The sequence below is a fragment of the Hypanus sabinus genome, chromosome 7 (genome assembly GCF_030144855.1).
Source record: "Hypanus sabinus isolate sHypSab1 chromosome 7, sHypSab1.hap1, whole genome shotgun sequence".
Lineage (NCBI taxonomy): Eukaryota > Metazoa > Chordata > Chondrichthyes > Myliobatiformes > Dasyatidae > Hypanus > Hypanus sabinus.
Window position 1 is genome coordinate 88,107,180 of NC_082712.1, and position 27,100 is coordinate 88,134,279.

The following is a 27,100-nucleotide window of genomic DNA, read 5'->3' on the forward strand; positions in this document are numbered from 1 at the left end:
ATCTAAAGAAAGAAAAAAAAGAAAGAAAGAAGGAAGAAAGAAAGATTGCCTGGATATCGGAGAATCCCCACATGCTCCATGGAGTTCAAAATAATTTTAATATTTATTTTTACTTTCCCCAATTACTTTATAATTTTATCTTCAAAGGACCTATATATTTAATGCCATCTTTTGTATGTATGGGAGCCAAATTTTCAAAAATATATCATATTCATTTCTTAGATTATATGTAATTTTTTCTAGTGGAATACAACTATATATTTCATTATTCCAACGATCCATAGTTAAATATAAATCAGATTTCCAAGTAACTACGATAACTTTTTTAGCTACTGACAATGCAATTTTTATAATTTTTTTCTGATACTTATTCAATTTAAGTTTCGGTATTGTCCCTTCAATATCTCCCAATAAAAATAACATTGGACTATGTGGGAGTTGTACTCCAGTAACTTGTTCCAATAAAAGTCTTAAATTTATCCAAAATGGTTGAATTTTAAAACAAGACCAAGTAGAATGTAAAAAAGTACCAGTTTCTTGATTACATCGAAAACATTGGTCAGACATATTTGAATTTAATCTATTTATTTTCTGTGGTGTTATATATAATTGATGTAAAAAATTATATTGTATTAATCTAAGTCGAATATTTATTGTATTTATCATACTATCGGAACATAATCTTGACCAACTTGTTCTATCAATTTTAACATATAAATCAGATTTCCATTTTTGTCTTGATTTATGAATTCCAGATTCAATTGTCTGTTCTTGAATCAAATTGTACATACAAGATGTAAATTTTTTAATTTTTCCTTTTTGAATTAATATTTCTATTTCACTAGGTTTTGGCATCAACATTGTTTGACCCAGCTTTTCTCGTAAATAAGCCTTTAATTGAAAATAACAGAAAAGAGTGTTGTTTGATATTTTATATTTATTTTTTAATTGATCAAACGACATCAATATACCTCCTTCAAAACAATCACCTATATATTTATTCCCCTTTTGGAACCAATTATGTAAAAGTTTATTATCCATTGTAAAAGGAATAAGCCTATTTTGAATTAAAGTTCTTTTTGCTAATAAAGATTTCTTTATCTCATCATCCATATTTACCTTATTCCATAAATCAACCAAATGTCTTAATATAGGAGATTCTTTTTTTCCCCTTATCCGTTTGGATTCCCATTTATATATAAAATCTTCTGGTATGTTTTCTCTTATCTTATCTAATTCTATTCTAATCCACGCCGGTTTTTTTTCATCAAAAAAGATGCAATAAATATAAGTTGATTTGCTTTATAATAATTCTTAAAATTTGGAAGTTGTAACCCTCATAAATCAAATTTACACATCAATTTTTCCAATGATATTCTTGACATCTTTCTGTTCCAAAGAAATTTCCTTATATATTTATTCCTGCTACATACCTGTGCCTCCTTGTCAAAGCCTCAAATTCCCACTCATACACTGGTCCACTCACACAATGGCCACTCCACTTGGACCCGGCTTTACTTTTATTTGCTGCTGCTAATGAATTGCAAATTGATTGGTCCACCACTAATGCGCTGAGCCCTGCAAAATGCTCCTGTTTTAAAGGCATCATGAGGATCATCTTGGGATGAAAGGGTGACAGCGTCAGGGTCCGGGTCCCTACAGCTTTCAATGAGGCTAGTTGGTCACCCAGTTCCTGTCCTTCCTCCTCAGCCACAGACAGAAGCTGTGCTTTTCTGCCTCCCCAACCCTCTGGATGCCTACATGAGCTTTGCTCCAGTCGCTGCCATATGCAGAAGACTGTGGGGGCTAAATTATTTAGTATATTTAAAGGGGAGGTTTATTTGTTCTTGATTAGAAACTGTGTCAAAGATTGCAGTGAAAACCAAGATAATTGAATTGAGATGGATAATAAATCAGCTATGGTGGAGCATTCTTGACAGACCAAATGGCCTGATTCCATTCCTATGCCCTATGGTCTCATGGGTTGCTATATCTTGGGATTGGGTCCCTTCACTAGAAGGGACTTCAGTGGGTTTTACCTTGCCTGGGTCTGTAACCTCATTCTCCGCAACCTCAGGTAAACTTTCACCACTTAAATCTGACCTGCCAGTCACGTTGACTTTCATCCTCTGACCCAGGCTCATTGTTTCCTTTTTCCTTATACTGTTGCAATGAAGTTCCAGGAGCAACATCTCATCTTCTGTTGGGACATGTTAGAGCCCTCAGAACACGCTTCGCCAATTTCAGGTAGCAAGCCTTTCCAGTATATACCTCTTTTTCCCAGTGTTTCAGATTTGCCGACACCTTCTCTATTCACCAGCCCTCACCATTTTCACTTGTTGGCATGTCCATTTCTGGCCAGTTACTCACTTGGTCTCTTACTTCTTGTTCTCAACCCATCAGTCCCCCTCTCCTTCACTAAACCCACCCATGCTCTCTCTCTCATAACATCTGTTTATACTTGTGAAGAATCTGTGTAATTTAATATAAACAGATAAATTTCTGGGAAATTAAGAAAGCTTGGCTCAGTCCCAATAATCCTGAAAATGGGATATTCAAATAGATTTTGTTAAAGGCTTTTTTGTTTTTTTAGATTTTGAAAGTTAGTTTTCATGTAAAATCAAAGAGGCCCTTTAACCTAACTGGTTAATGTGGAACAAAATGCCTTTCTAACCAAGTCCACTTTGCCAATACTTGACATCCATCAGGCTCCTGTACTGCCATGGTTAACATCACTCATGATGTTGGGAATGAAGGAATTCAAGTATGGGGAGAAACGTCAAACTCATATGAGCCAAGGACAGTGGCTGTGGACCAAAAACTGATTGTCTTTGTTCTTGTGATGTGGTTGAAGGAATGGAGGCTGCCATCTTGTGAAACTGCACTGTAACCTCCATTTTGTGAGCTGTCTTGTAAATTGGTTTAGCTCAGGTATAGCTTTATCGAGTGCTTTAAAGTGAACACGATGATGGTCCTCATAATTTGCTGAAGTAAGTAGAGCTAATTTAAAAGCAAGGAATTGTTTGAGAGTTGTTCTTCAATACGACAGAACATGAAGGATTATGAGTAGGGAGGCCTGTGTCTGACCTGACCAGCCTGAACCTAGTAGATGGCTGGGTTTTCTCTGATTCAGAACAAAGAACAAAGCTGTTACTTGTGAGAAAAGCAAAAGGTAATGACACCAGAGCCAAATGGGAAGCTGACTCATGTTATCCAGATAGGCCAGGGCCAACAACATTGAAATAAAACATCTGAAGTGATAAAGAGAGTTTATGAATGAGGGGCATTGAGTGCAAAGCAGTGAGAACTCTAGAGATTAACAATTGGAAGGAAGGCCCCTCTACCAGGGGCAGGAAAAAGAAGGATCAGTCATTTGAGCAATGGAAGACCCCATTTCAGTGTTTTAAATCCGATAGGTGGTCTGAGAGAGTATTGATGCAGAGGGACCAGTGGAATTCATATTTTATGTTGTTGTCCTGTAGTCAACGTAGTTACATTGACATTTGTGCAGAGATAGTAAAGAGGGAGATTTGATTGATTAAGAGCTGTGTAGTGAATTGTCTAACCCAGATCAGTTGATGGGTGCCATGATCCTGAACTCTGAACTTGATTCAACAAGCTACGATCTCACTTTCACGGGCTCTACAACTCATGTTCTCTGTATTCTATATTTTTATATTTGTACAATTTGTCTTCTTTTGCACATTGGCTTTCAGTCCATAGTATTTCATAAATTTTCAGTTTTTCCTCATGCATTCTATTGCATTTTTTATTTTCTTGTAAATGCCTTCAAGAAAATGAATCTCAAGGTAGTATAAGGTAATTTGTTTTTAGTATTTTGATCATAAATTTAGTTTGACTTTGACCTGTCCATATGTCTTAAAAGTCATTAATGAACCTGCCTCAACCACTGCCTTTGACAGCGCATTTCAAATGTTTAAAGCCGTCTGTGAGAAAAATATTGCCTTTCAGGTTATGGTCAAGTTTCTCCCCTCCCACCTGAAAACTATACCTTCTGGTGTTTGATTCACTAACGCTGTGAAAAAGAGTGCACACAGTCACCCACTCTGTACCACTGGATGACGGAAGCTGTTTTCTTGTGGCAGTGCTCCTTATAAACGTGCCCCATGATGGGGAGGGCTTTGCCTGTGATGTAATTCATTGCCAACGGAGATGTTTCCTGCTTGGCATTGCAGCCTGTGCACCTCCAACAGTGGCCTTAGGTCAGCTTCAGGGTTGGCAGCCGGTGATCACCAGTTACTGCTGTTTTGCTCCCTTGGTCCTGGTACGCCCCCTGATGGCAGAGTAGTGTCAGGGTCCCTACAGCTTTCAATGTGGTTAGTCGGTCACCCAATTTCTGGTCTTCCTCCCCAGCTACAGACACAAGCTGAGCTTTTGTGCCTCTCCAACCCTCTGGTGCCCCCCCCACCCCTGAGCCTCACTCCAGTCACTGCCATATCCAGAAAACTGTGGAGGCTAAATTATTTTGTATATTTAAAGGGAAGGTTTATTTGTTCTTGATTAGAAACTGTGTCAAAGTTTAAGGTGAGAAGCAAGATAATTGAGTTGAGATGGATAATAAATTGGCTATGGTAGAATGGTGGAGCATTCTCGATGTACCAAATGGCCCAATTCTGTTCTTATGCCCTATGGTCTCATGGGTTGCTATATCTTGGGATTGGGTCCCTTCACTAGAAGGGACTTCAGTGGGTTTTACCTTGCCTGGGTCTGTAACCTCATTCCCATCAACCTCAGGTAAACTTTCACCACTTAAATCTGACCTGCCAGTCACGTTGACTTTCATCCTCTGACCCAGGCTCATTGTTTCCTCTTTCCTTATACTGTTGCAATGAAGTTCCAGGAGCAACATCTCTTCTTCTGTTGGGACATGTTAGACACATTGCACCAGTTTCAGATAGCAAGCCATTCCAGTCTGTACCTCATTTTCCCGGTGTTTCAGATTCACTCCTCCCTTGATGCCTTCTCTCTATTCACCAGCCCTCACCACTCTCACTTGATGGCATATCCAGCTCTGACCATATTCCCTGCTGGTCTCTTACCACTTATTCTCAACCTACCACTTCCTCTCTCCTCCACCAATCCCACTCATGCTCTCTATAGCTCTCAACATCTGTTTACACTTATAAGGAATGTGTTGAAATTGAATACAAACAAATAAAATTCTAGGAAAAGAATAAAACTTGGCTCAGTTAAGTTAATCCTGAAAACGTGTTTTTAGAAACATAGAAAATCTACAGCACATTGCTGGCCATTCATCCCACAATGTTGTGCTGACCATGTAACCTACTGTAGAACTACCTAAATTTTCCCTACCGCATAGCCCTCTATTTTTCCAAGCTCCATGTACCTATCTAAGAGGTTCTTAAAAGACCCTATTGTATTCACTTCCACCACCATCATGGGCAGTGCATTCCACACACCCACCATTCTCTGTGTGGAGAAACGTAGCTTTGAAGTCCCCTTAGTACCTACTTCCAAGCACCTTAAAACAATGCCACCTCTTGTTAACTATTTCAGCCCTGGGAAAAAGCCTCTGGTTATCCACACCATCAATACCTCTCATCATTTTATACACCTCTATAAGGTCACTTCTCATTTTCTGTCACTCCAAGGAGACAAGGCCAAGTTCACTCAACCTATTCTCATAAAGCATGCTCTCTAATCCAGGCAACATCCTTGTAAATTTCCTCTGCACTCTCTCTATAGCACCGACATCCTGCCTGTAGTGAGGTGACCAGAAATGAACTCGATTCTCCAAGTGGGGTCTTATATAGCTGTAACATTACCTCACAGCTCCTGAACTGAAGGTTAACCTACATATCTCTCTTAACAACACTGTGCAGCAGCTTTGAGTGTCCTATGGACATGGACCCTGATAAGGATCTTGCTGATCCTCCACAGTGCCAAGAGTCTTACTATTAATATTATATTTTGTCTTCAAATTTGACATAGCAAAATGAACCACTTCACACTTGTTTGGGTTGAACTCTGCCACTTCTCAAATCAGTTCTGCATCCTATCAATGTCACACTGTAACCTCTGACAATCCTCCAGACTATCCACAATACCCCTAACTTTTGTGTCATCAGCAATCTTACTCACCCACTTTTCTACTTCCTCATTCAGGTCATTTATAAAAATCACAAAGAGAAGGGATTCCAGATCAGATCCCATCAGAACAGATCACCATCCTCCACGCCGAATACAAACCATCTGCAACCTCCCTTTACTTTCTGTGGGCAAGCCAATTCTGGATTCATACAGCAAAGTTTCCTTGGATCCTATGCCTCAATAATTTCTGAATAAGCCTTGCATGGGGAACTTTATTGAATGCCTTACTGAAATCAATCGACCCTGCATCCACTGCTCTGCCTTCATCAATCTGTTTTGTTACATCTTCAAAGAATTCATTGAGGTTTGTAAGGCATGACCTGTCCTTGACAAAGACATGCTGACTATCCCTAATCAGATTATGTCCAAATGATCATAAACCCTCCCTCTTAGGAACTTCTCCAACAACTTGCCCAGGTTTGTCAAAGGGCTTTTGTTAATGCCTTTTCTGTTTTTTTGATTTTCAAAGTTAGTTTTCATGTAAAGTCTTTCAGCATGGAATGAAGCCCTTTAACCCAACTGGTTCACGTGGAACAAAATCCCTTTCTAAACAAGTCCAATTTGTCCATATTTGACCTATGTCACTCTAAGCCTTTCCTATCCATGTACCACGAACAGTTGTTATCCTACATCCATCAGGCTATTGTACTGCCATGGTTAACATCACTCATGTTGTTGGCAATGAAGGAATTCAGATATGGGGAAGGACATTGAACTTGTATGAGTCAAAGACAGTGGATGTGGACCAACAACTCATTGTCTTTGTACTTGCCATGTGGTTAAAGGAATGGAGGTTGCCATTTTGTAAAACTGCACTGTAACCTCCATTTTGTGATTTCTCTTTTAAATTGGTTTTGCTCAGGTATAACTTCATCAACCAGTTTAAAGTGGACACAATGATGCTCCTCATAATTTGCTAAAGAAAGTAGAGATAATTTAAAGATAAGAAATTGTTTGTGAGGTGTTCTTTAATACAACAGGACATGCAGTATTATGAGTAGGGAAGTTTGTGTCTGACCTGACCAGCCTGAACCTAGTAGATGGCTGGGTTTTCTCTGATTCAGAACAAAGAACAAAGCTGTTACTTGTGAGAAAAGCAAAAGGTGATGACACCAGAGCCAAATGGGAAGCTGACTCGTGTTATCCAGATAGGCCAGGGCCAACAACATTGAAATAAAACATCTGAAGTGATAAAGAGAGTTTATGAATGAGGGGCATTGAGTGCAAAGCAGTGAGAACTCTAGAGATTAACGATTGGAAGGAAGGCCCCTCTACCAGGGGCAGGGAGAAGAAGGATCAGTCATTTGAGCAATGGAAGACCCCATTTCAGTGTTTTAAATCCGATAGGTGGTCTGAGAGAGTATTGATGCAGAGGGACCAGTGGAATTCATATTTTATGTTGTTGTCCTGTAGTCAACGTAGTTACATTGACATTTGTGCAGAGATAGTAAAGTGGGAGATTTGATTGATTAAGAGCTGTGTAGTGAATTGTCTAACCCAGATCAGTTGATGGGTGCCATGATCCTGAACTCTGAACTTGATTCAACAAGCTATGGACTCACTTTCATGGGCTCTACAACTCATGTTCTCTGTATTCTATATTTTTATATTTGTACAATTCATCTTCCTTTGCACGTTGGTTGTCAGTCTTGGTTTAGGAATTGTATTTAATGAATTTTCAGTCTTTGCTCATGCATGGTATTTAATGAATTTTATGGCATTTCTTATCTTCCTGTAAATGCCTTCAAGAAGTTGAATCTCAAGATAGTATTTGGTGATATTTAAGTATTTTGATTATAAATTTAGTTTGACTTTGACCTGTCCATATGTTTTTAATGTTGTTAATGCACCTGCCTTTGACAGCTCATTTCAAATGTTAAAAACTGTCTGAGTGAAAAACGTTATCCTTCAGGTGATGATCAAGTCTCTCCCCTCCACCTCAAAACTATACCTTCTGGTCTTTGGTTCACTATCTCTGTAAAAAAGAGTGTGTGCATTCACCCACTCTGTACAACTTGATGATGGAAGCTGTTTTCTTGTGGCAGGGCACCTTATATACGTGCCCCATGATGGGGAGGGCTTTGCCTGTGATGGGCTGTGCTGTATATATCATGTTCTGTAGACTTTCCCATTGCTGGGATTTATCATACCAGGCTGTGATGAAAAAAATTGGTATCCTTCACTGCTATGTCTACCTGTAATGCCACTTTCGAGGAACCTTGTACCTATACTCCTTTGTTCCTTTGGTCTACTCCTCAGGATCCTGACTTTTAGCATGAGAGTCTTACCATGGTTTGTCTTACCAAATGTAATATCTCATTCTTAATAAAATGAAACTCCATTGGCCGTTCCTCAGCTTGCTTATCCAGCTGATCCTCCAAAAACCTTGATAAACAACTTTACCATCAATGACCACTCATATTTTAGTCAAAAGCTGTCATTGGTTAATGTCAAGGATGTAATGCCAAGACTTTGTAAGTCATTTGTCAGACCACACTTGGAGTAATGTGAGGAGTTTCACACGTTATCAGAAAAAAAGGATCTGTTGGCATCAGACAATGTCCAAGGAGGTACATGAGAATGATCGTGGTTTGAAAGGATTAACATATGAGGAGCATTTAATTTACTGGAGTTTAGAACACTCACAGGGGTGAAGGGGTGGTGATCTTATTGATGTCCATCGTGTATTGAAAGACTCAGATAGAGTGGATGTGGAGAGGTTGTTTCCTATAATAGACCAGAGGGTACAGCCTCTGAATAGAATGACATCCTTTTAGAACAGAGTGGAGAAGGCATTTTTTAACCTAACAATGTTGAATCAGTGGAATTCAATGCCAAAGAAGACTGTAAAACCAAAGTTTTTTGGTATATTTAAAGTGGAGGTTCTTGATTAGTGCGGGTGTCAAAGGTTATAGGGAGAAGCAAGAGAATGGATTTGAGCTATGGTGGAATGATGTAGCATACTTGATGGGCCAAATGTCCTAATTCTGTTCCTATGTCTTATGATCTTACAGGTTGTTCGACTGTAGGGACTGGACCCCTTCACTAAAATGGACTACAGTAGAATTCACTTTGTCTGGGACTGTAATCTTTTTCCTGTCAACCTCAGGTGAACTTTCACCACTTAAAACTGACTTTTCAGTCGCTCCCACTTTCATCCTCTGTCCTAAGCTCATGATTTTCTCTTTTCTTCTCCTGTTGCAATGAAGTTCAAGGTGCAACTTCTCTTCTTTTACTGAGATATTTTAGAGTCCTCAGAATACCCTTCATCAATTTCAGATAGCAAGCGAACCCAGTTTGTTTCTCATGTTTCCTGGCATTTCAGATTCACTCCTCTACTGACTCTTTCTCATGACTCAACAGCCCTTACTACTCTTGTATGCTGCCACGTCCATTTCTGATCAGATTCCCTCAGGGTCCTTTACATCTTTGTTCTCTGCCCAGCACTCCTATCCCCTCCTCCAAACCTATCCACACTCTCTCTCAACATCTGTTTCTACTTCTATAAATTAGGGATAATCATTTAAAGATCTAGAAAATTCAGAAGTTACATTAACCCCCAAAACACAGGATTGTCAAATGGCCTTTGCTAATGCTTTTTCTGTTTTAAGATTTGAAAGTTAATTTTCTTCTAGAGGCTTACAGGACATTATCAGGCACTTCAACCCAACCAGTTCATGCTGAACAAGTTGTCTCAGCTAGTCCAATTTGGCAATACTTGACCCATATCCCTCAATAGTGGGAACGTCTGGGGCCAGAGGGCACAGCGTCAGAATAGAATGCTGTCCCTTTAGAACAGAGATAAGAAGGCATTTGTTTTGCTGGGGGTGATGAATCTTTAGAATTCATTGCCACAGGTAGCTGAGGAGGCCAAGACATTGGGTATATTTAAAGTGCTGGTTGATAGGTTCTTGATTAGTAAGATTGTCAGGAAGGGATTGAAGAATGGTTTGAAGGGGGGAAATAAAGTAACTGTGATTAAATGTCAGAGAAGGCTTAATGAATGAATGACCTAATTCTACATCTATATCTTATTATATCTCAAAAAATGAGCGATCTTCCAGAACCAAACGTGCTCTGTAGTGTTGACCATTCATCAATAGTCATGGGTTAGAAAACTAGCTATGCAACACTTAATTAATTGAATCCCTCACTCTATTGTCTCTGCACAAACACAACATAATTATGTTGACCATAGGCCAACAACTTAAAGCATGAATTCTACTGTTCCCTCTGTGCCAATACTTAGTTTGCGGTTTTCCAATTTATAACACTGAAATAGGGGGATCTCAGTTGGCCAAATGGTCGATCCTTTCTTCTGCCAGCCCCTGGTACAGAGGTTCTTCCTTGTGATAGCAGGTCTCTGAGTAGAATTATCATTATCTTGTATCTGAAAATCTTTGCTTTTATGTGCATTTCTTACCAGTTCAAATGTTGCCTTCCAGTGTTATTGGCTATGGGTCATCTGACTGACCTGTAACATCTTATTGGCTCTGGTCCAAGCCAGCATCCACTTCCACAAGTGATAACTGGTAATCTGTGGCTCTTTATTTTAAATTAATTTTCAAACCAGTTACCAGTTTAAATCACTCAGAGCAGACCCAAACCCTACAGTCACAAACCTGCAAGTTATATCTGTAACTCTCACTTTGCCTAGTGGCTTAATATAGCGGGTACTAACCCCTGGCCCAGCCAAACTTAAGAAATCTCGTTTGGGTGGATGCTGCATGATGTGTTCCTGTTACAAATCAGTACACAATATGCGATTAAATGATTAAGCTTTATAATTCTTACTTTGACTATATGGTTAGTAAAGAAACAAAGAAAAAGGGCCGAATCTTATTAAACAGTCTGTTGCACTAAGTTGGAGCTCACTGATAAGTCGATTGTCCGCCATCGACCTCCTCCGATTGTCTCTGCCCTTCATACACTCGCTCCAAGTCCACCCCTTCTGCTGGTCTATCAACTCTCCCCATTCGTGTTTTCTCTCCTCATCTTTCCCCGGCAAAACACCGTGAAAATCTCTCTTCCAGCTCACAAGAAAGAACAACAGCATTTCAAACCATGTTATGTCCAGTCACAACCCAAACATTGTTGCTACAGAGAAACCATTACATTATCAATGAAACCTTATAGCATGTTACACAGTATGTTACATATCTAAGCAGAGAACATCTCACAAATAACTTCTTATTTGAAAATGATCCCTGGTCCTGCAATTACCTGGAGTGTTATTTTGTCTACTTTAAAACATTAATCAAGCCAAGCAACTTCAGTTCACAAAATGGAAGACTGCTTCCATTATCCTTGACCCTTTCCAGTTTGATGTTTTTTTCCTTATTTTACTTTCTCGATGTCAACATCTCCCCCCTTTTGATCCACAGAATAATCTCGGTGGTCACACTACTGTTGATATCTCTGAGTGAATACAGTAGACAAGGAACACTAGCATTCATGACTACATCAAATAATACCGATAAAGATACTAGCAAAATATTGTTGGCTGAAAACATGGATAAAAACAATATCAGAACACTGGCATTTTCAAAAATATAATCAGTTTAAAGCATGAAGAAACATGATAACAGTGTACACAATTTCATGCAAATTCTCAAGTTATTTAAGTTGGCATCAAAGCTACTTAAGAAAATACATTGGATAACTATTAAAACAAAGAGCAGAACAATAATAACATGCACATCCAATGATGTACACTGAATGCGGAAACCCAGTGACTAACGGATCACAGGAAGGTGAATTCATTGAGTTATTGAATGATTGTTTTTTAACCCAGTGTGTTAATGCACCAACAAGGGGGATTTCTGTCTAAATTTGATATTCTGTAACAATCAGGATGGAACTTTGAGTACAGAAGTTGTTGAGTCTTTAGGAACAAATGATCGTAACATTGCTAGTCTTGAAGATTTTTGGGAGTGTATATCAGTAAAAACCAAAGCCATTAAATTACATTTCAGAAAGGCAATGTTTGTACAGATGCAGCAAAAACTGGAAGGAACTGCTTGACGCTGAGTCAGTTGAGGATCAATGGGGTTGATTTAATGTGGTAGTATGCACCGTGCAGGAAATGTTCATATGCAAGGTTGGGAGAAGCAATAAAAACAATAGATCAACTACTGGCATGAATAAAGATATACATAAAAATTATTAAAGACAGCAATATAAGAAATACAGAAAAATATAGTAATGGTGTTAACCTTAGGGCATATGAAAATATGAGAGCTATAACCAAGAGGGGAATTTAGATTGCCAAAAGGCAGGTTTGGAGGAGCTTAGCAGGAGACGATGGCACCTAACAGTGACTCCTTTGCTTGCATCTTCGGAAACAACTCTGTTTCCATCTTTAGAATCCCTATTTTTCCCTTTCAGGGTTCTTTTGAAGACCCTGACCTGGAGTTACACGTTGACTTTGGTTCTTTACGGGAATGGGACCCGCTTTTGGGATTTCATGACTGGCCATTGTTTAGCACATCAAGGGTGCAGCTTAAGAGGCTGAGATCTCATGGCTCTGGAGACGGGTTGGGGTCTTGGCAGATTGGTGTGTCGTGGGAGTCAGAAGATCTATGGTCGTGTGCCCAGAGACCTCAGACCTTTGAGCACAGAGCTCAGAAAAAGCAAAGCAATGGACTTCTAACATCGTAAACAAGTGAGTTGTTTGTTATGCCTCCCCTCTCGCTGTGAAATGGAGAGATCGCTTCCTCCATTATTAGGGAGAGAGAGAGAGCCTGTGGGATGTCAAATTACTGGGTGAATGAGTAGACTTTGGGGTACTGCAAGTCTGTGTCTTTGCTGATGCTTTGCTATACGCTTGAGTTCTTGGTGGCAGGTGTCAATGCTTATTTTTTGCTGGTTGGAGGATGGGGGATCACTAGGCAGCATTGTCTCTCTTCCAAACCTACCTTTTGGCAATTCAAATTCCTCTTGATTATAGCTCTCATATTTTCCTATGCCCTATGATTAACACTATTACCATTACTATATTTTTCTGTATTCCTTACGTACGGGAGGGAGAGGAGCTGGGGGGGCACTCTGGGTTTCTAACATTTAGATGTCGTTCATTCTTTGGGGGCACTCCTCTGTTTACGTGGATGGCTGTGAAGAAAGAAGCATTTCAGGATGTATATTGTATACATTTCTCTGACAGTAAATGTACCTTTGAAACCTCTGAGGTTGAGAAGGACATTGTTGATGATGCTCAGATTGACCCCAAGAGATTTTTTTTCAATACTTTAGTGGTAAAAGTCAAGTAGGAAGTTAAGTGCATTAGAAATAATAGTGAGGTGTTAAGTTATACAGAGAATGACATAATGGATACTCTTAATTTATATTTTACTAAAGATGTTAGCAATATGCCAGTAAGTGCAGAGAAAAGTAAAGTTGCTTTAAGTGACAGAGATCTTAGATCACAAGGTCCCGCTTCAGCTGAAAAGGCTGAAAGTTAATAAAACTCCAGGGCCAGACAACATGTATTGAAGAGTACTTAAAGAGGCCTGTAATTATATACACAAGCCCCTAACATGTATTTTTCAAAAGTCATTGAAGACTGGTGATATCCCCAAGGACTGGAATGGGGTTAACGTTGTCGTAGTATATAAAAGGGGTGACTGCATTTAACTATAGTAACTATCAGTCAGTAAGCTTACCATGTATCATAAGTAATATAATGGAACAATAATAAAGAATGAGATGGGAAAGCAGATGATAAGAACAAACATGTTAGCAGAAAGCCAGCATGGGTTCAGAAAGGTGAAATTCTGTTTTAGAAATATGCTGTAATTCTATGAAGGGGCAACTAAAATTTATTATAACAGAAGAGCGGTTGATATCTTTTACTTGGACTTTCAGAAGGCTTTTGACAAAATACACCACACAAGGGTAATTATCAAATTATAAGAGGTAGGGATTCAGGGTGAGGTGTGCAAGTGGGTGCAGAATAGGCACAAAAACTAAACAGTTATGATGAGAGGATCATTTTCACATCTAGAAGATGTTAAAGTGGGGTTCCATAGGGACCAGTTTTGGGGCCGCTGCTGTTTTTAATTTCCATTAATAATTTGGATAAGCACATAGCAAATAAACTAGTAAAGTCTGCTGATGACAAAAATTTAGGGGGACAGGCTGATAACATTCAGGCAGGTGAAAAAATACCGTTAGATTTAAACGAAGTCAAGATGTGGGCAGATAAATAGCAGATGAAATTTAATGTAAGTAAATATTGTTATGATATGGCAACAATGAATACAGAATTGAGACAGCTTTTTTATAAACAAATAAAACATTTAGACAATAGACAATAGGTACAGAAGTAGACCATTTGGCCCCTCGAGTCTGCACCGCCATTCTGAGATCATGGCTGATCATTCACTATCAATACCCAGTCCCTGCCTTGTCCCCATATCCCTTGATTCCCCTATCCATCAGATAACTATCTAGCTCCTTCTTGAAAGCATCCAGAGAATTGGCCTCCACCGTCTTCCGAGGCAGTGCATTCCACACCTCCACAACTCTCTGGGAGAAGAAGTTTTTCCTCAACTCTGTTTTAAATAACTGACCTCTTATTCTCAATCCATGCCTTCTGGTCTGGACTCTCCCAACATCTGGAACATATTTCCTGCCTCAATCCTATCAAATCCTTTAATTATCTTAAACGTTTCAATCAGATCCCCTCTCAATCTCCTCAATTCCAGTGTGTACAAGCCCAATCTCTCCAATCTCTCTGCGTAAGACAGCCCTGCCATCCCAGGAATCAACCTAGTGAATCTACACTGCACTTCCTCAATTGCCAGAATGTCCTTCCTTAAACCTGGAGACCAAAACTGTACACAATATTCCAGGTGTGGTCTCACCAGGGCCCTGTACAAATGCAAAAGGACATCCTTGCTCTTGTACTCAATTCCCCTTGTAATATAGGCCAACATTCCATTTGCCCTCTTCACTGCCTGTTGCACTTTTTGCTCATTCACCTTCATTGACTGATGAACTAGGACTCCTAGGTCTCTTTGCATTTCTCCCTTACCTAACTCTACACCATTCAGACAATACCCTGCCCTCTTGTTCCTGCTTCCAAAGTGGATAACTTCACATTTATTCACATTGAAGACATCTGCCAAGTATCTGCCCACTCACCCAGCCTATCCAGGTCTCCCTGTATTCTCCTAACGTCCTCTTCGCATGTCACACTGCCACCCAGTTTAGTATCATCAGCAAACTTGCTGATATAGTTTTCAATGCCCTCATCTAAATTGTTGACATAAATCGTAAAGAGCTGTGGTCCCAATACAGAGCCCTGTGGTACCCCACTAGTCACCTCCAGCCAGTCCGAGAAACACCCATTCACTGCTACCCTTTGCTTTCTATCTGCCAACCAGTTTTCTATCCATGTTGAAACCCTGCCCCCAATGCCACGAGCTCTGATTTTACTCACCAATCTCCTATGTGGCACCTTATCGAATGCCTTCTGAAAATCTAGGTACACTACATCCACTGGTTTACCCTCGTCTACCGTCCTTGTTACACCCTCAAAAAACTCCAACAGATTAGTCAAGCATGATTTGCCCTTGGTAAATCCATGCTGGCTCGGCCTAATCCTATTTCTGCCATCAAGATGTGGCACTATTTCGTCCTTAATAATGGACTCAAGCATCTTCCCACGACTGACGTTAGGCTAACAGGGCGATAGTTCTCCGTTTTCTCCTTCCCTCCCTTCTTGAAAAGTGGGATAACATTAGCCACTCTCCAATCTTCAGGAACTGATCCTGAATCTAAGGAACATTGGAAAATGATTACCAATGCATCCACAATTTCCTGAGCCACCTCTTTTAGAACCCTCGGATGCAGACTATCTGGACCCGGGGATTTATTAGCCTTCAGTCCTACCAGTCTACTCATCACAGTTTCTTTCCTAATGTCAATCTGTCTCAATTCCTCTGATATCTTATGACCCTGGCCCATCCATACATCTGGGAGATGTCCTTCCTTACATTCAAGTTACATCCATCCTCTAATTGTAAACCTGCTGGCTCATTCTCAGCTCCATCATATTGGTTCCCATCCCCCTGCCATATTAGCTTAAAGTACTCCCAACAGCTCTGGTAAATCCACCCACAAGAATATTGGTTCCCCTTGGATTCAAGTGCAACTCATCCCTTTTGTACATGTCCCACCTGCCCCAGAAGAGGTTCCAATGATCCAGATACCTGCCCCCTGCTCCAATTCTTCAGACATGCAATTTATCTGCCACCCCATTATATTCCTATCCTTCCTGTCGCATGGGACACTGAGATTACTACCCTTGAGGTCCTACTTCTCAGCTTCATTCCTAACTCCTTGTATTCTTTTTTTCAGGATCTCTTTCCTTTTTCTACCTATGTCAGTGTCACTAATATGTACCATGACTTCTGGCTGCTTACCCTCCCTTTTCAAGATCTTGTGGATGCATTCAGAAACATTGCAGACCCTGGCACCTGGAAGGCAAACTATCATCCGTGTTTCCTTTTTACATTCACAGAATCGTCTATCTCTCCCCCTGACTATAGAGTCCCCTATTATTGCTCCAGTCTCTTCAATTCCCTATCCTTCTGAGCCACAGGGCCCGACTCAGTGCCAAAGGCACAACCACTGTTGCTTCCCCCAAATTGGTCGCCCCCTTCTAGCGGAACTCAAAATGGAGTAATTATTGTTGAGGCAGATGGCCACAGGACTGCTTAGCTCTACTGCCTATTTCCATTTCTCCTGACGGTCACCCAGCTAGTCGTCTCCTGCAACTTCAGGATGACTACTTCGCTGTAACTTTGATCACCTTTATCCTTGCTCTGCCGTTCAAGCTGAAGGTCATCCGATTGCTGCTCCAGATCCCAAACGCAGTCTTCAAGGAGCTGCAGCCGGATGTACTTCACGCAGGTGTAGTTCCCGGGAGACTCCCAGATCTCCAACATCCAGCACAAAAAGCACACCACAGCCATTTAAATTGTACAGTAAGAGACAGTAAAATAAAATAAAAAGGCAACATTAACAGACATTTATTGGTTGTTTGTCAGTCTTTAGGTGTAGTTTTTCATTGATTCTATTGTATTTCTTTGTTCTACTGTGAGTCCCAGGAAGAAATCGACTGTCAGGATAGTATATTGTGATTTGATGTTATAGTATATGCGATTTAAAAACATGCTTACTTTGGACTTGGATGCTGTTGAACTTTGAGTTGTGGGTCTTCAAGCTCTTGTATCTCCTTCCTGATGTCAGCATTGAGAAGCGGGCATGATCGAGGTGGTGGGGGTCCATGATGATGGACATTGCTTTCTTGAATTGTCACATCTTGTAGTTGTCCTCCCTATGGGGTGGGAAGAACTGTATCCAAGATGGAACTTGATGACTGCCACCAATCTCTGGAATTTCTTGCATTCCTGTACATTGCAATTCCTATGCTGGGCCGTGATGCAACCAATCAGAATGCTTTCTGCTGTTTCTATGGTGATGTGGTCTGTGGTCCTCCTGGATTGATTACTAACTTATTTTAGGCTGGTTACCCTAACCTCAGTGGTCGAAGAAAGTGTTGGAGTCTTTTAGTAAGGATGAGGTTTTGGGGTACTTGGAGACCAATGATAAAACAATCAAAGTCAGCATGGTTTCTGTAAAGGGAAATATTGCCTGAAAAATCCGTTAGAGTTCTTCGAGGAAGTAATAAGCAAGGTGAAGAAAGGAGAGGCTGTGGATGTCATTTACTTGGATTCTCAGAAGGCATCTGATAAGGTACCACTCATGAGCCTCTTAACAAGATAAAATCCTATGGCATTACAGGAAAGATATTGGCATGGATAGAGGAATGGCTGACAGGCAGGAGACAGCGAGTCAGAATAAAAGGAGCCTTTTCTGGTTGGCAGCCATTGACTACTGCTGTTCTTCAGGGGTCAGTACTGGGACCACTACCATTATTTGTCAGTGATTTGGATAACAGAATTAATGGCTTTGTGGCAAAGATTGCGGATCATACAGAGATAGATGGAGGGATCCATAGTCCTGTGGAAGCAATGCGATTGCAGCAGAACAGGCAAATTGGAAGAATGGACAAAAAAGTGGCAGATGGAATACAGTGTTGGGAAATGTATGAAAATGCATTTTGGCTAAAGGAACAATAATGCAGACTATTGCCTAATTGGGAAAGGTTTCAAACATCAGAGATGCAGAGGGTCTTTGAAGGGTCTTTTGCACATTGGTTGTTTGTAAGTCTTTGTTTTTGTAGAGTTTTTCTCATAAATTCTACTGTATTTCTTTATCTTCCAGCGAATGTCTGCAAGAAAATTAATCTCAGGGTAGCATATGGTGACATGAATATGAATTTTAAAAATTTACTTAGAGTTATGAATATGGAGTGTGGAGGAGAGGGGATGGTTAAGGCTTTGTATGAAGACATGAATTAGTACTGGGAGCAGGTCACACTGGCTGGATGGCCAGTCCCAAAGCAGACATAGCATTTTGATTGCCCTTGGTTGGTTGCTTGTGGGATCCTGCTGTGCACAGGCAGCATACTTCCTGGGGTACCTGCACCTGCAGATGTGAAGCAGGGCCCCATCCCTGGATCAGCTGAAGCCTCTTGTGCTTCCTTTCACATGTTGGGAGGAAAGTTATTCTGTGTTTATTTCCAAAGTATGGAATTGTTGACAGCCCAGCATCTGGTGCACATCCTGGGCTGTCCTGTTAATCATTAGAAATCCTAAGGAGGTGTCCTGTTAAACAGATGGCGGTGCCGAGTGATAAGAGAAGCCAAGATCAATGCACACAAATGGCTGGAGGAACTCTGCTGGATAGTCTGCATCTATGGAAATGAATAAACAGTCAACATTTTGGGTTGAGATATTTTTTTCAGGACTGGAAAGCAAGGGGGAAGTCACCAAAATACAAAGATGGGGGAAGGGGAAAGAGACTAGATGGAGGGTTATAGGTGAAGCCAGGTGGATGGGAAAGGTAAATGGCCGATGAGGAAGGAATCCTTTAGGAGAGGAAAGCAGACCATAAGAGAAAGGGAAGGAGGAGAGGGCCATGGGGAAGTGCTATATGAGTTCATTCTTACCCTCGGCCATTAGGCTGTATAATGGGTCAACCTATAGCTAGAGAAGTAGTGACTCCCTCCTGTGAGACTGTTTGTGATAACTTAATTTTTATTCTTTCTACTTCTTTTCTGATATTTACATCCATGCACTTATAATGCTACAGTAACACTGTAATTTCCTTTGGGATCAATAAAGTATCTTTCTATCTATCCCTATCTAGGCAGGTGAGGAGAGGTAGGAGGCCAGAGTGGAGAATAGTAGAGGAGTGGAGGGGGAGGGAGAAATCAATATTTCTGCCATCAGATTGGAGGCTGACAGATGGAATATAAGGTGTTGCTCCTTGACCCTGAGGATGGTCTCATCTTGGCACAGAGGAAGCCATGGACTGATATGTCAGAACCTAGATTAAGAATGGGAATTAAAATGTTTGGCCACTGAGAAGTTCCAGTTTAGCAGATGGAGCAGAGGTGCTGAACGAAGCAGTGCCACATTTAACAACTGGTCTTACAGGTGTAGAGGAGGCCACGTCAGAAGCGCCAGACACAATAGTCAACCCCAGCAGATTGGCACGTGAAGGACTGTTTGGGGCCCAGACGTACAAAAAAAAGCTGGATGAATTCAGTAGGTCGGGCAACATCCTTTGAAAGAAGCGGATGATGCTGCCCGACCTGCTGAGTTCATCCAGCTTTTTTGTACGTCTTCATTTGACCAGAGCATCTGCAGTGTACTTTGTGTTTGGGGCCCAGAATGGAGGTGAGGGAGCAGGTGAATGGAAGGACTTTCTTTCCCTTCTCAGCAAGAATGAATGGAGTTATGGAGTGTCATACAGGGCTAGTGATTCCAAGATGTGACCCCACCAGGGGTAGTTAGGAGGGATAACAGGCTCTGGCTCTGTATGTACTTTCAGCCCCCACTGAGGGTAGTTAGAGATGTTGTAGATGCTGTGACCATTTGCTCCTCCATCCCCTCTTCACAGGTTGAGACGAAGGACAACAGACACAGGGCTTACGTACATACAGTTTCTGGTGGAGGGTAGTTATTGGGGCAATAGTTCTGTCTCATCCTCCACAGACACCTGAGGATCCGCCAATAGACAACCCCTTAGGAGAAGATCGTAGTCAACTCGATTGATCACACAACTACTGCTACTTCTGTCTACACTTCACATTGCCTCAGGAAAACGTACCGCCAGACTCAAGGACAGCTTCTATCCAGTCTATTGAACTGCTCACAGGTACAATAAGATCGGCTTTTGACCTCACAGTCTACTCTGGGTCAGCATGGTAGTGTAGTGGTTAGCACAACACTTGACAGTACAAATAACCCGGGTTCAATTCCCACCACTGCCTGTGAGGAGTTTGTATGTTCTCCCTGTGACCCAGTGTCCCCTCATATTCCAAAGATGTACCGGTTGGTAGGTTAATTGGTCATTGTAAATTGTCCTGTGATTAGGCTGGGGTTAAATCAGGGAATTGCTGGTGGCCTGGCACCAGAAGATCGTAATCTGCGCTGTAACTCAATAAATAAATACGTAATAAATGAAAAGATTTGTTATCGACCTTGTACCTTATTATCTGTCTGACTGCACTTTCTTTGTAACTGTAACACTGTATTCTGCATACTGTTACACAAACACACATACATGCTGTCAAAACACACCACACAGACATATACACACGCCAATGCAGAGACACACTCAACATGTACCGCACACACACATACACTACACACAGACAACACATGCATACAATGCATGCACAATACACAGGCACACAAAATGCACAACACAGACTTATGCACACAAAACGCACAACACAGACTTATGCACACAAAATGCACAACACAGACTTATGCACACAAAATGCACAACACAGACTTATGCACACAAAATGCACAACACAGACATATGAACACAAAACGCACAACACAGACATATGCACACAAAAACACAACACAGAGATACGCACACAAAACAGACAATACATATACACAAAAGACAGAACAGACACACACAAACAGGCACACAAAGACATACACACACTACCGCCACACACACACACACACACACACACACACAACAAACGCATAACGTATATACACAGCCACACACAAAATGCACAAAACAGGCATACACAATCAACACACACATGCAAAGAGGGATAAAGACAAACATACACACACAGCGCCCGAAGTGGGGATCGAACATGCGTCTCTGGAGATCTGAGACAGCAACGCCAATTGCTGTGCCCACTTTCTGCCCTTTCCTTGACCTACCCTTTTTGGTCTGTCATTGCGGGAGTCACCGGTTCAGTTTGGCGGCGGGGAAACTGTCTGGTTCCAGACCCCTGCTGGAGGTGTCGGAGTCGGAACGCATAGCTGCAGCTTCCAAAGCAACGCAAGCCGAGCCCACAAACTACAGTCACTGGGAGTGTCCCAACAGGTGGCCCTCTTCTACTTCTTCTTCTTCTATTTCCAACAGTTTAGATGCATCTAAGCATATTACTGCACTCTGTATAGTCACACATAGAAACAGAATAATAAACTTTTCAATCAGATGGTGGTTCTCTTAGTAGCCAAGCAAAGACTTAATAGAAAAACAAAATACATTTAATTCAGGCAGCCTCTTGAACAATATTCTTCTTTCAATTTTATATCAATTACAACTCAGCAAAACATGCTGAACTGTCTCTGCACTACCACAGTCACTTAATCCAGTTGGATGTTTTCCTATTATCTTTAAGTAATAGTTTAGCCCACAATGCCCCAGCCTAAGTCTTGTTAATTTCACCATATCTCTATGATTTAAAGAGTAACAGTCTGAGACCTTTTTAACTACAGGGTGACTAGGAAAGAAATGCCTTCCCTTTAATTCATTTTTCCAATTCTCTTGCCATTTCTTCTCTATGCCTTTTTTAACCCTACTTCTCAATTCTGCTCTGCCTGGGGGTATTCTAATTCCTAATTGCCCACTCTGTAGGGAAGACTTTGCAATGCCATCCACAATTTCATTTCCCTCCACCCCAGCATGCTCACGTATCCATGTAAATCTAACTTCACAACGCAGCTTCCCTACTCTAAACATAACTAAGAGAATCTCAATAAGTATGTCAGGACCAGCTTTTGATTTATTCCCCATTATAGCCTCTAAAGCAGCAGCAGAATCTGAACAGATGACGACCCTGCATGGTCGAGAGTCTTCTGTCCACCATAAGGCCCAGAGGATTGCTAATAATTCTGTTGCAAAGACAGAAACACCACCTGAAACACGGTGACCGATCTCAACTCCAAGTTGAGACGCGTACATCAAAAATCCTACCTTACTGCTGTCTGGGTCCACTGAGCCATCAGTAAAAATCTTCAGATAAGATCCCCATTTATTGTTTAAATATTCATTTACAATCGACGCTGTTGAAATTGCTCTGCTTCCTTGAAGCTGAAAAAGGAGGAATAGGTCTGGTTCTGGCAAAAGCCAAAAAGGAATGGGTGGCAAGCAAATTTGGTCAACTATCCCTTCTTCAATCAGTTTCAATTTCACAGCCCAGGTATTAACCAAATCTAAAAATGGATATCTTTTAATTTTACTTTGGCGCTCCGACATCTCCTGCAAAAGACATCTTGATGGACAGCTGTGATTGAAGCCATTTAGTTTTACCCAATACTGCAGGCCCAACTTGACTCGTCTTAAATGTAGAGGTGCTTCACCCATCTCCACACATAATGCAGGGACTGATGTTATTCTGAAAGCTTCACAGCAGAGTCTAAGTGCTTTGGGCTGCAGAGTGTCTAATTTTCCAGGCCCTGCCATAGCAGCAGAACCATAAGCAATACAACCATAATCAATTACTGATCTGATCATAGCTAGATATATTAAGTACATAGTTTCCCGCCCTGCTCCCCAGTCACATCCAGCAATACCTCATAACATTTAAAACTTTCTCACACTTTCCAATTGTTTTATCTATATGAACCCTCCAAGTAAGTCTTTCATCAAAACAGACACTTAAAAACTTGAATACCTTGACTCTTTCTAATGGAGAATCATACAGACACAATTCACAATCAGGAATCTTTCTGCTAAAGCCAAAAGTCATATATTTGGACTTAGAAGCAGAAATCCTGAAACCCCATTTCAACTGATCTTAAACCCTTTTGTACCTGCTTTAATATATACTTGATGTTTCTTCCTCTTTTCCAGATTGCACCATCGTCTGCAAACAATGACTTGCCAAATCCTGTCCCTACCTGCTCAAAGTTATTGTTTATCATGACATTAAAAAAAACTGGACTAATGACGCTTCCTTGAAGAGTAACATTATCTATTTTAACTGACTTAGAGCTTGTTCTGCCTATTCTTACTTGAATTGTCTTTTCCTTAAGAAAATCTTTGATCCAATTGAACATTCTACCTCTAATTCCCGCATCATAGAGTTTAATTAATAAACTATCCTTCCATAGTGAGTCATATGCTCTTTCAATATCTAGAAATACAGTTACCATTACTTCTCTATCTTGAAACACCTTTTTAATATCATGATCTAAAGGGCAACAGATTCCATTGTTGACCTTCTAGTTCTAAAACCATTTTCATGGGCAGCAAAATGTCCCTTATTTTTAAAAAAAATAAATAATCTGTTGGCGACCATTCGTTCCATAGTTTTACAAAGCACTGACGTTAAAGCTATAGGCCAATATGAACGAGGATTAGACATGTCTTTACCTGGCTTTAAAATTGGAACTACCACCTCATGCTTCCATTCTACTGGTAATTTTCCTTCTTTCCACACTGAATTAAACAAAGCTAGCATTTCTATTAATACAGAGTCATCTAAATACTTAAGCAATTCATAACACAGTCCATCTCTACCAGAAGTGTTTGAATCTGATTGGACAGCTTCCTGCAATTCCTGAAGGGAGAAAAACAAATTCATGGAGCTGTTATCATCCCGGCTCCTGTCCAATTTCCAACTTCCCTTTAACATAATTTCCTTTCTCAAATCACCCGACTCTCCAGAACTTTGTATTGCTTGGAACACCTCTACAAACATATCAGCCTTTTTTCTTGTTGGTTATAGCTTCAATATCTCCTTCCAGCAAAGCTGGGATAGATGGTCTTCTATATATCCCTGACATTCTGTGAATGATCATCCATAGCTGCTTTATAGGTGTCTCAGGGCCCAGGGTTCTCTAACTATCCCTCTTTGCATTTTTAATTACTCTCCTTACTACTGCTCTTTCCTTTTTATACTCCATAATTTTATCTAACACTGGGTACTTTCTTAATTTCCTGTAAGCTCTATTTCTGCTTCTTACTGCTATATTACAATTTTTATTCCACCATGGAACTAACATAGTTAGGAACATTCCATAGTGGAATAGTCAACTGAGCAACCTTATGAATTATAGAACAGAGGGATTCATTCCACTCGTCGATGGAGCCCTCACTTTCAATCTCTTCTATTATATCCACAGCTTTCTCCTGGTACTCATCCCACCGGGCCAATGAAAAAGTATACCGAGCAGCCCTCTCCTCAACTTCTACTATCAAATTTCTACCAGTCCTGCCTTTTAAAGTGCGTGCGCGACGCTGACGTCACTCTATTAAACACTGCTGAATAAAAAAACCAAAAGTAAAGAAATGACTAACTTAACTGGAAGTTAACTGCTATACGGCAACTCGAACAGTTCTTAAAGTGATAAACATGAACACGGTTCTTAAAAGTGGTAAATGCAAAAGGCCAAAATGATTTGCACAGTCAATTAGGAGAGACTTCCCTGAAATAAAGAATTCCTCGACAATGTGACGTTACTGCTGATCCCAGCCAAAATATGCCATGCACGAAGGATTTACAACAAAGGAAATAAAACGGCTTAAAGGCACTGACCTTTCCTTGGTGAAACACTGCATCCAGCTCTTTCTGCTTTCACAATGCAGGAGCTATCTCAGATGCAGGTTACTACCTACTTGAACAAAGGTTAAATAAGATTGATCCTGTATTACTGCTGGTGACACCAACTTTACTCGATCCTTCAGGTCTCCGTACTTCCATAAATCTTTACTCTCCGGCTGGACTAAACTGGCTGTGTTGTGAAACTACAGGCAATAACCTTTGAGACTTAAGGCAGAAAGTAAAACTCCACTCTTAAACAAAACTGCATCATGAGATGAATACACAGCATAACAGAGTCACTGACAAATTAAACAACAACCAGACCTGCGTCACAGGAAGGCTTTCCCCTTTTATACCTGTTGAAACAGGTCATCACATGACCTCTCACTGGCGGGAAAATTACATCACTCCACCATCACAAGACCATTACATCATGCTCAGCAGAGACTCATTTACATCATGCTCATGTGACAGTCACAAGATACCCACGGGGTATGTAACAATATAAAATATTACATATAGGAATTAGAAATATTAGGTATAAATATACAATGGGAGTTTTGAGTTAGAAAGTGCACTGTATGAGGAGAATTTGGGCATTCAGGAAGACTCATCACTATCAACATCTAGACAATGCACAGAAGCGTTAAGGAAGGCTAATAGGATGTTTGGCTATATAATGCACTCAGTGGAGTTCAAGTCTAGAGACATCCTCCTTAAGCTGTGTAGTGCACTTGTGAGGCCAAAACCTTGAGTACTGTATACAATTCTGGTCTTTATATTCTGTGAGGAATGTGAAGGCACTGGAGAGAGTTCAAAGAAGGGCAGTGAGACTCATCTGAGGTCCACAGGGTATGAGCTATGAAGAAAGACTGAAATAATTAAATTTTTCTAGCCTAAGCACTTGTAGAATGAGAGGAGACATGATAGAAACACTCAAAATCATTAAGGATGTAAATAAGGTTGATGCCAGCTACTACTTCAGAATTAATTCATCATCAAGGACACGGGGCATAGGTAGAGACTAGTTAAAGGGAGATTTCAGACTACCATCGGGAAGAATTTCTTTACACAGTTAGTTTTGGACACTTGAAACAAACTACCTAGTTGTGTAGTTGAGAGTAGTACTGTAGAGATTTTCAATCTAAACTTGATAGTTATTTCAACACACCATGTGAGTAGGAATTTGGCAGGCTTTGTTGGACCTAATTCTTGTCAACAATGTTTAATTAATGTTTAAGCCCCAGTTTCAAACTTCACTCCAAAAAGTTCTGCAGAACATCATTAACTAAATCCACATGATCTTTAATTGCCTTGGAAACTTCATTCCATTATTTGATAATAGCTTCATTATGGTAAATAAATCAATCCCACTAAGCCTGTAAAATGAAATGCATGATAATAAATGTAGAGAAAAATGAATTACAGTAAGTATATATATATGTCTATATGTCCATTAAATTGTTAAACTAAAATAATCAGTGCAAAAAACAGAAATAAAAAGTAGTGAGTTTTTTATACAATGTCCATTCAGAAATTGCCTAGCAGAGGTGAAGAAGCTGTTTCTGAATTGCTGAGTGCATGCTTTCACGCTTCTTTCTGATGGTAAGAATGAGAAGGGGGCATGCCCTGGGGAGGAGGGGGGTAGTCATGCTTAATGATGGACCCAGCCTTCCTAAGGCAATGCAACTAGACAAAGCCTTGGATACTCGAAGGCTAGTATCCTTGATGGAGCTGACTATATTTTACAAGTTGCTCACTCTCGCCACTTCTGATCCCTCTATAAGGATTAGCTTGTGTTTCCTCATTTTACCCTTCCTGAAGTCCACAATCAGCTCTTTGATCTTGCTGATGTTGAGTGAAAGGTTGTTGATGTGACACCACTCCAATAGCTGGCATATCTCACTGAAATAGGTGGAAGAACAGTTGAACTCGTGGCTTTACAAAAGGTTATGATAATATTTGCCCAGTCAAAACTAAGTCCTGCAAAACATTAAAAACTGAAAATTACTTAAGAAT

General features: G+C 40.5%; 1 protein-coding gene across 5 annotated transcripts in view; it reads right to left on the bottom strand.

Moving 5' to 3' along the window:
- LOC132396952 (uncharacterized) overlaps positions 1-27,100 on the bottom strand; it is a 46,902-nt gene that overhangs the window by 10,618 nt on the left and 9,184 nt on the right. For 2 of the 5 annotated variants that reach the window (XR_009513188.1, XR_009513189.1), the window contains exons 1-2: positions 25,076-25,338; positions 22,510-22,626 (exon numbers count right to left, since the gene is read on the bottom strand). Coding sequence is in view for 1 of the 5 variants with exons in the window: in XM_059975115.1 (XP_059831098.1) it covers positions 17,319-17,476; positions 22,510-22,626; positions 23,349-23,690 (617 nt within the window). In the remaining 4 variants the exon portion in view is untranslated. Of the gene's footprint in view, positions 1-17,318; positions 17,477-22,509; positions 22,627-23,348; positions 23,745-25,075; positions 25,339-27,100 lie in introns of those variants that run through there. The other 3 variants (XM_059975115.1, XR_009513191.1, XR_009513190.1) reach the window with 3 other exon arrangements.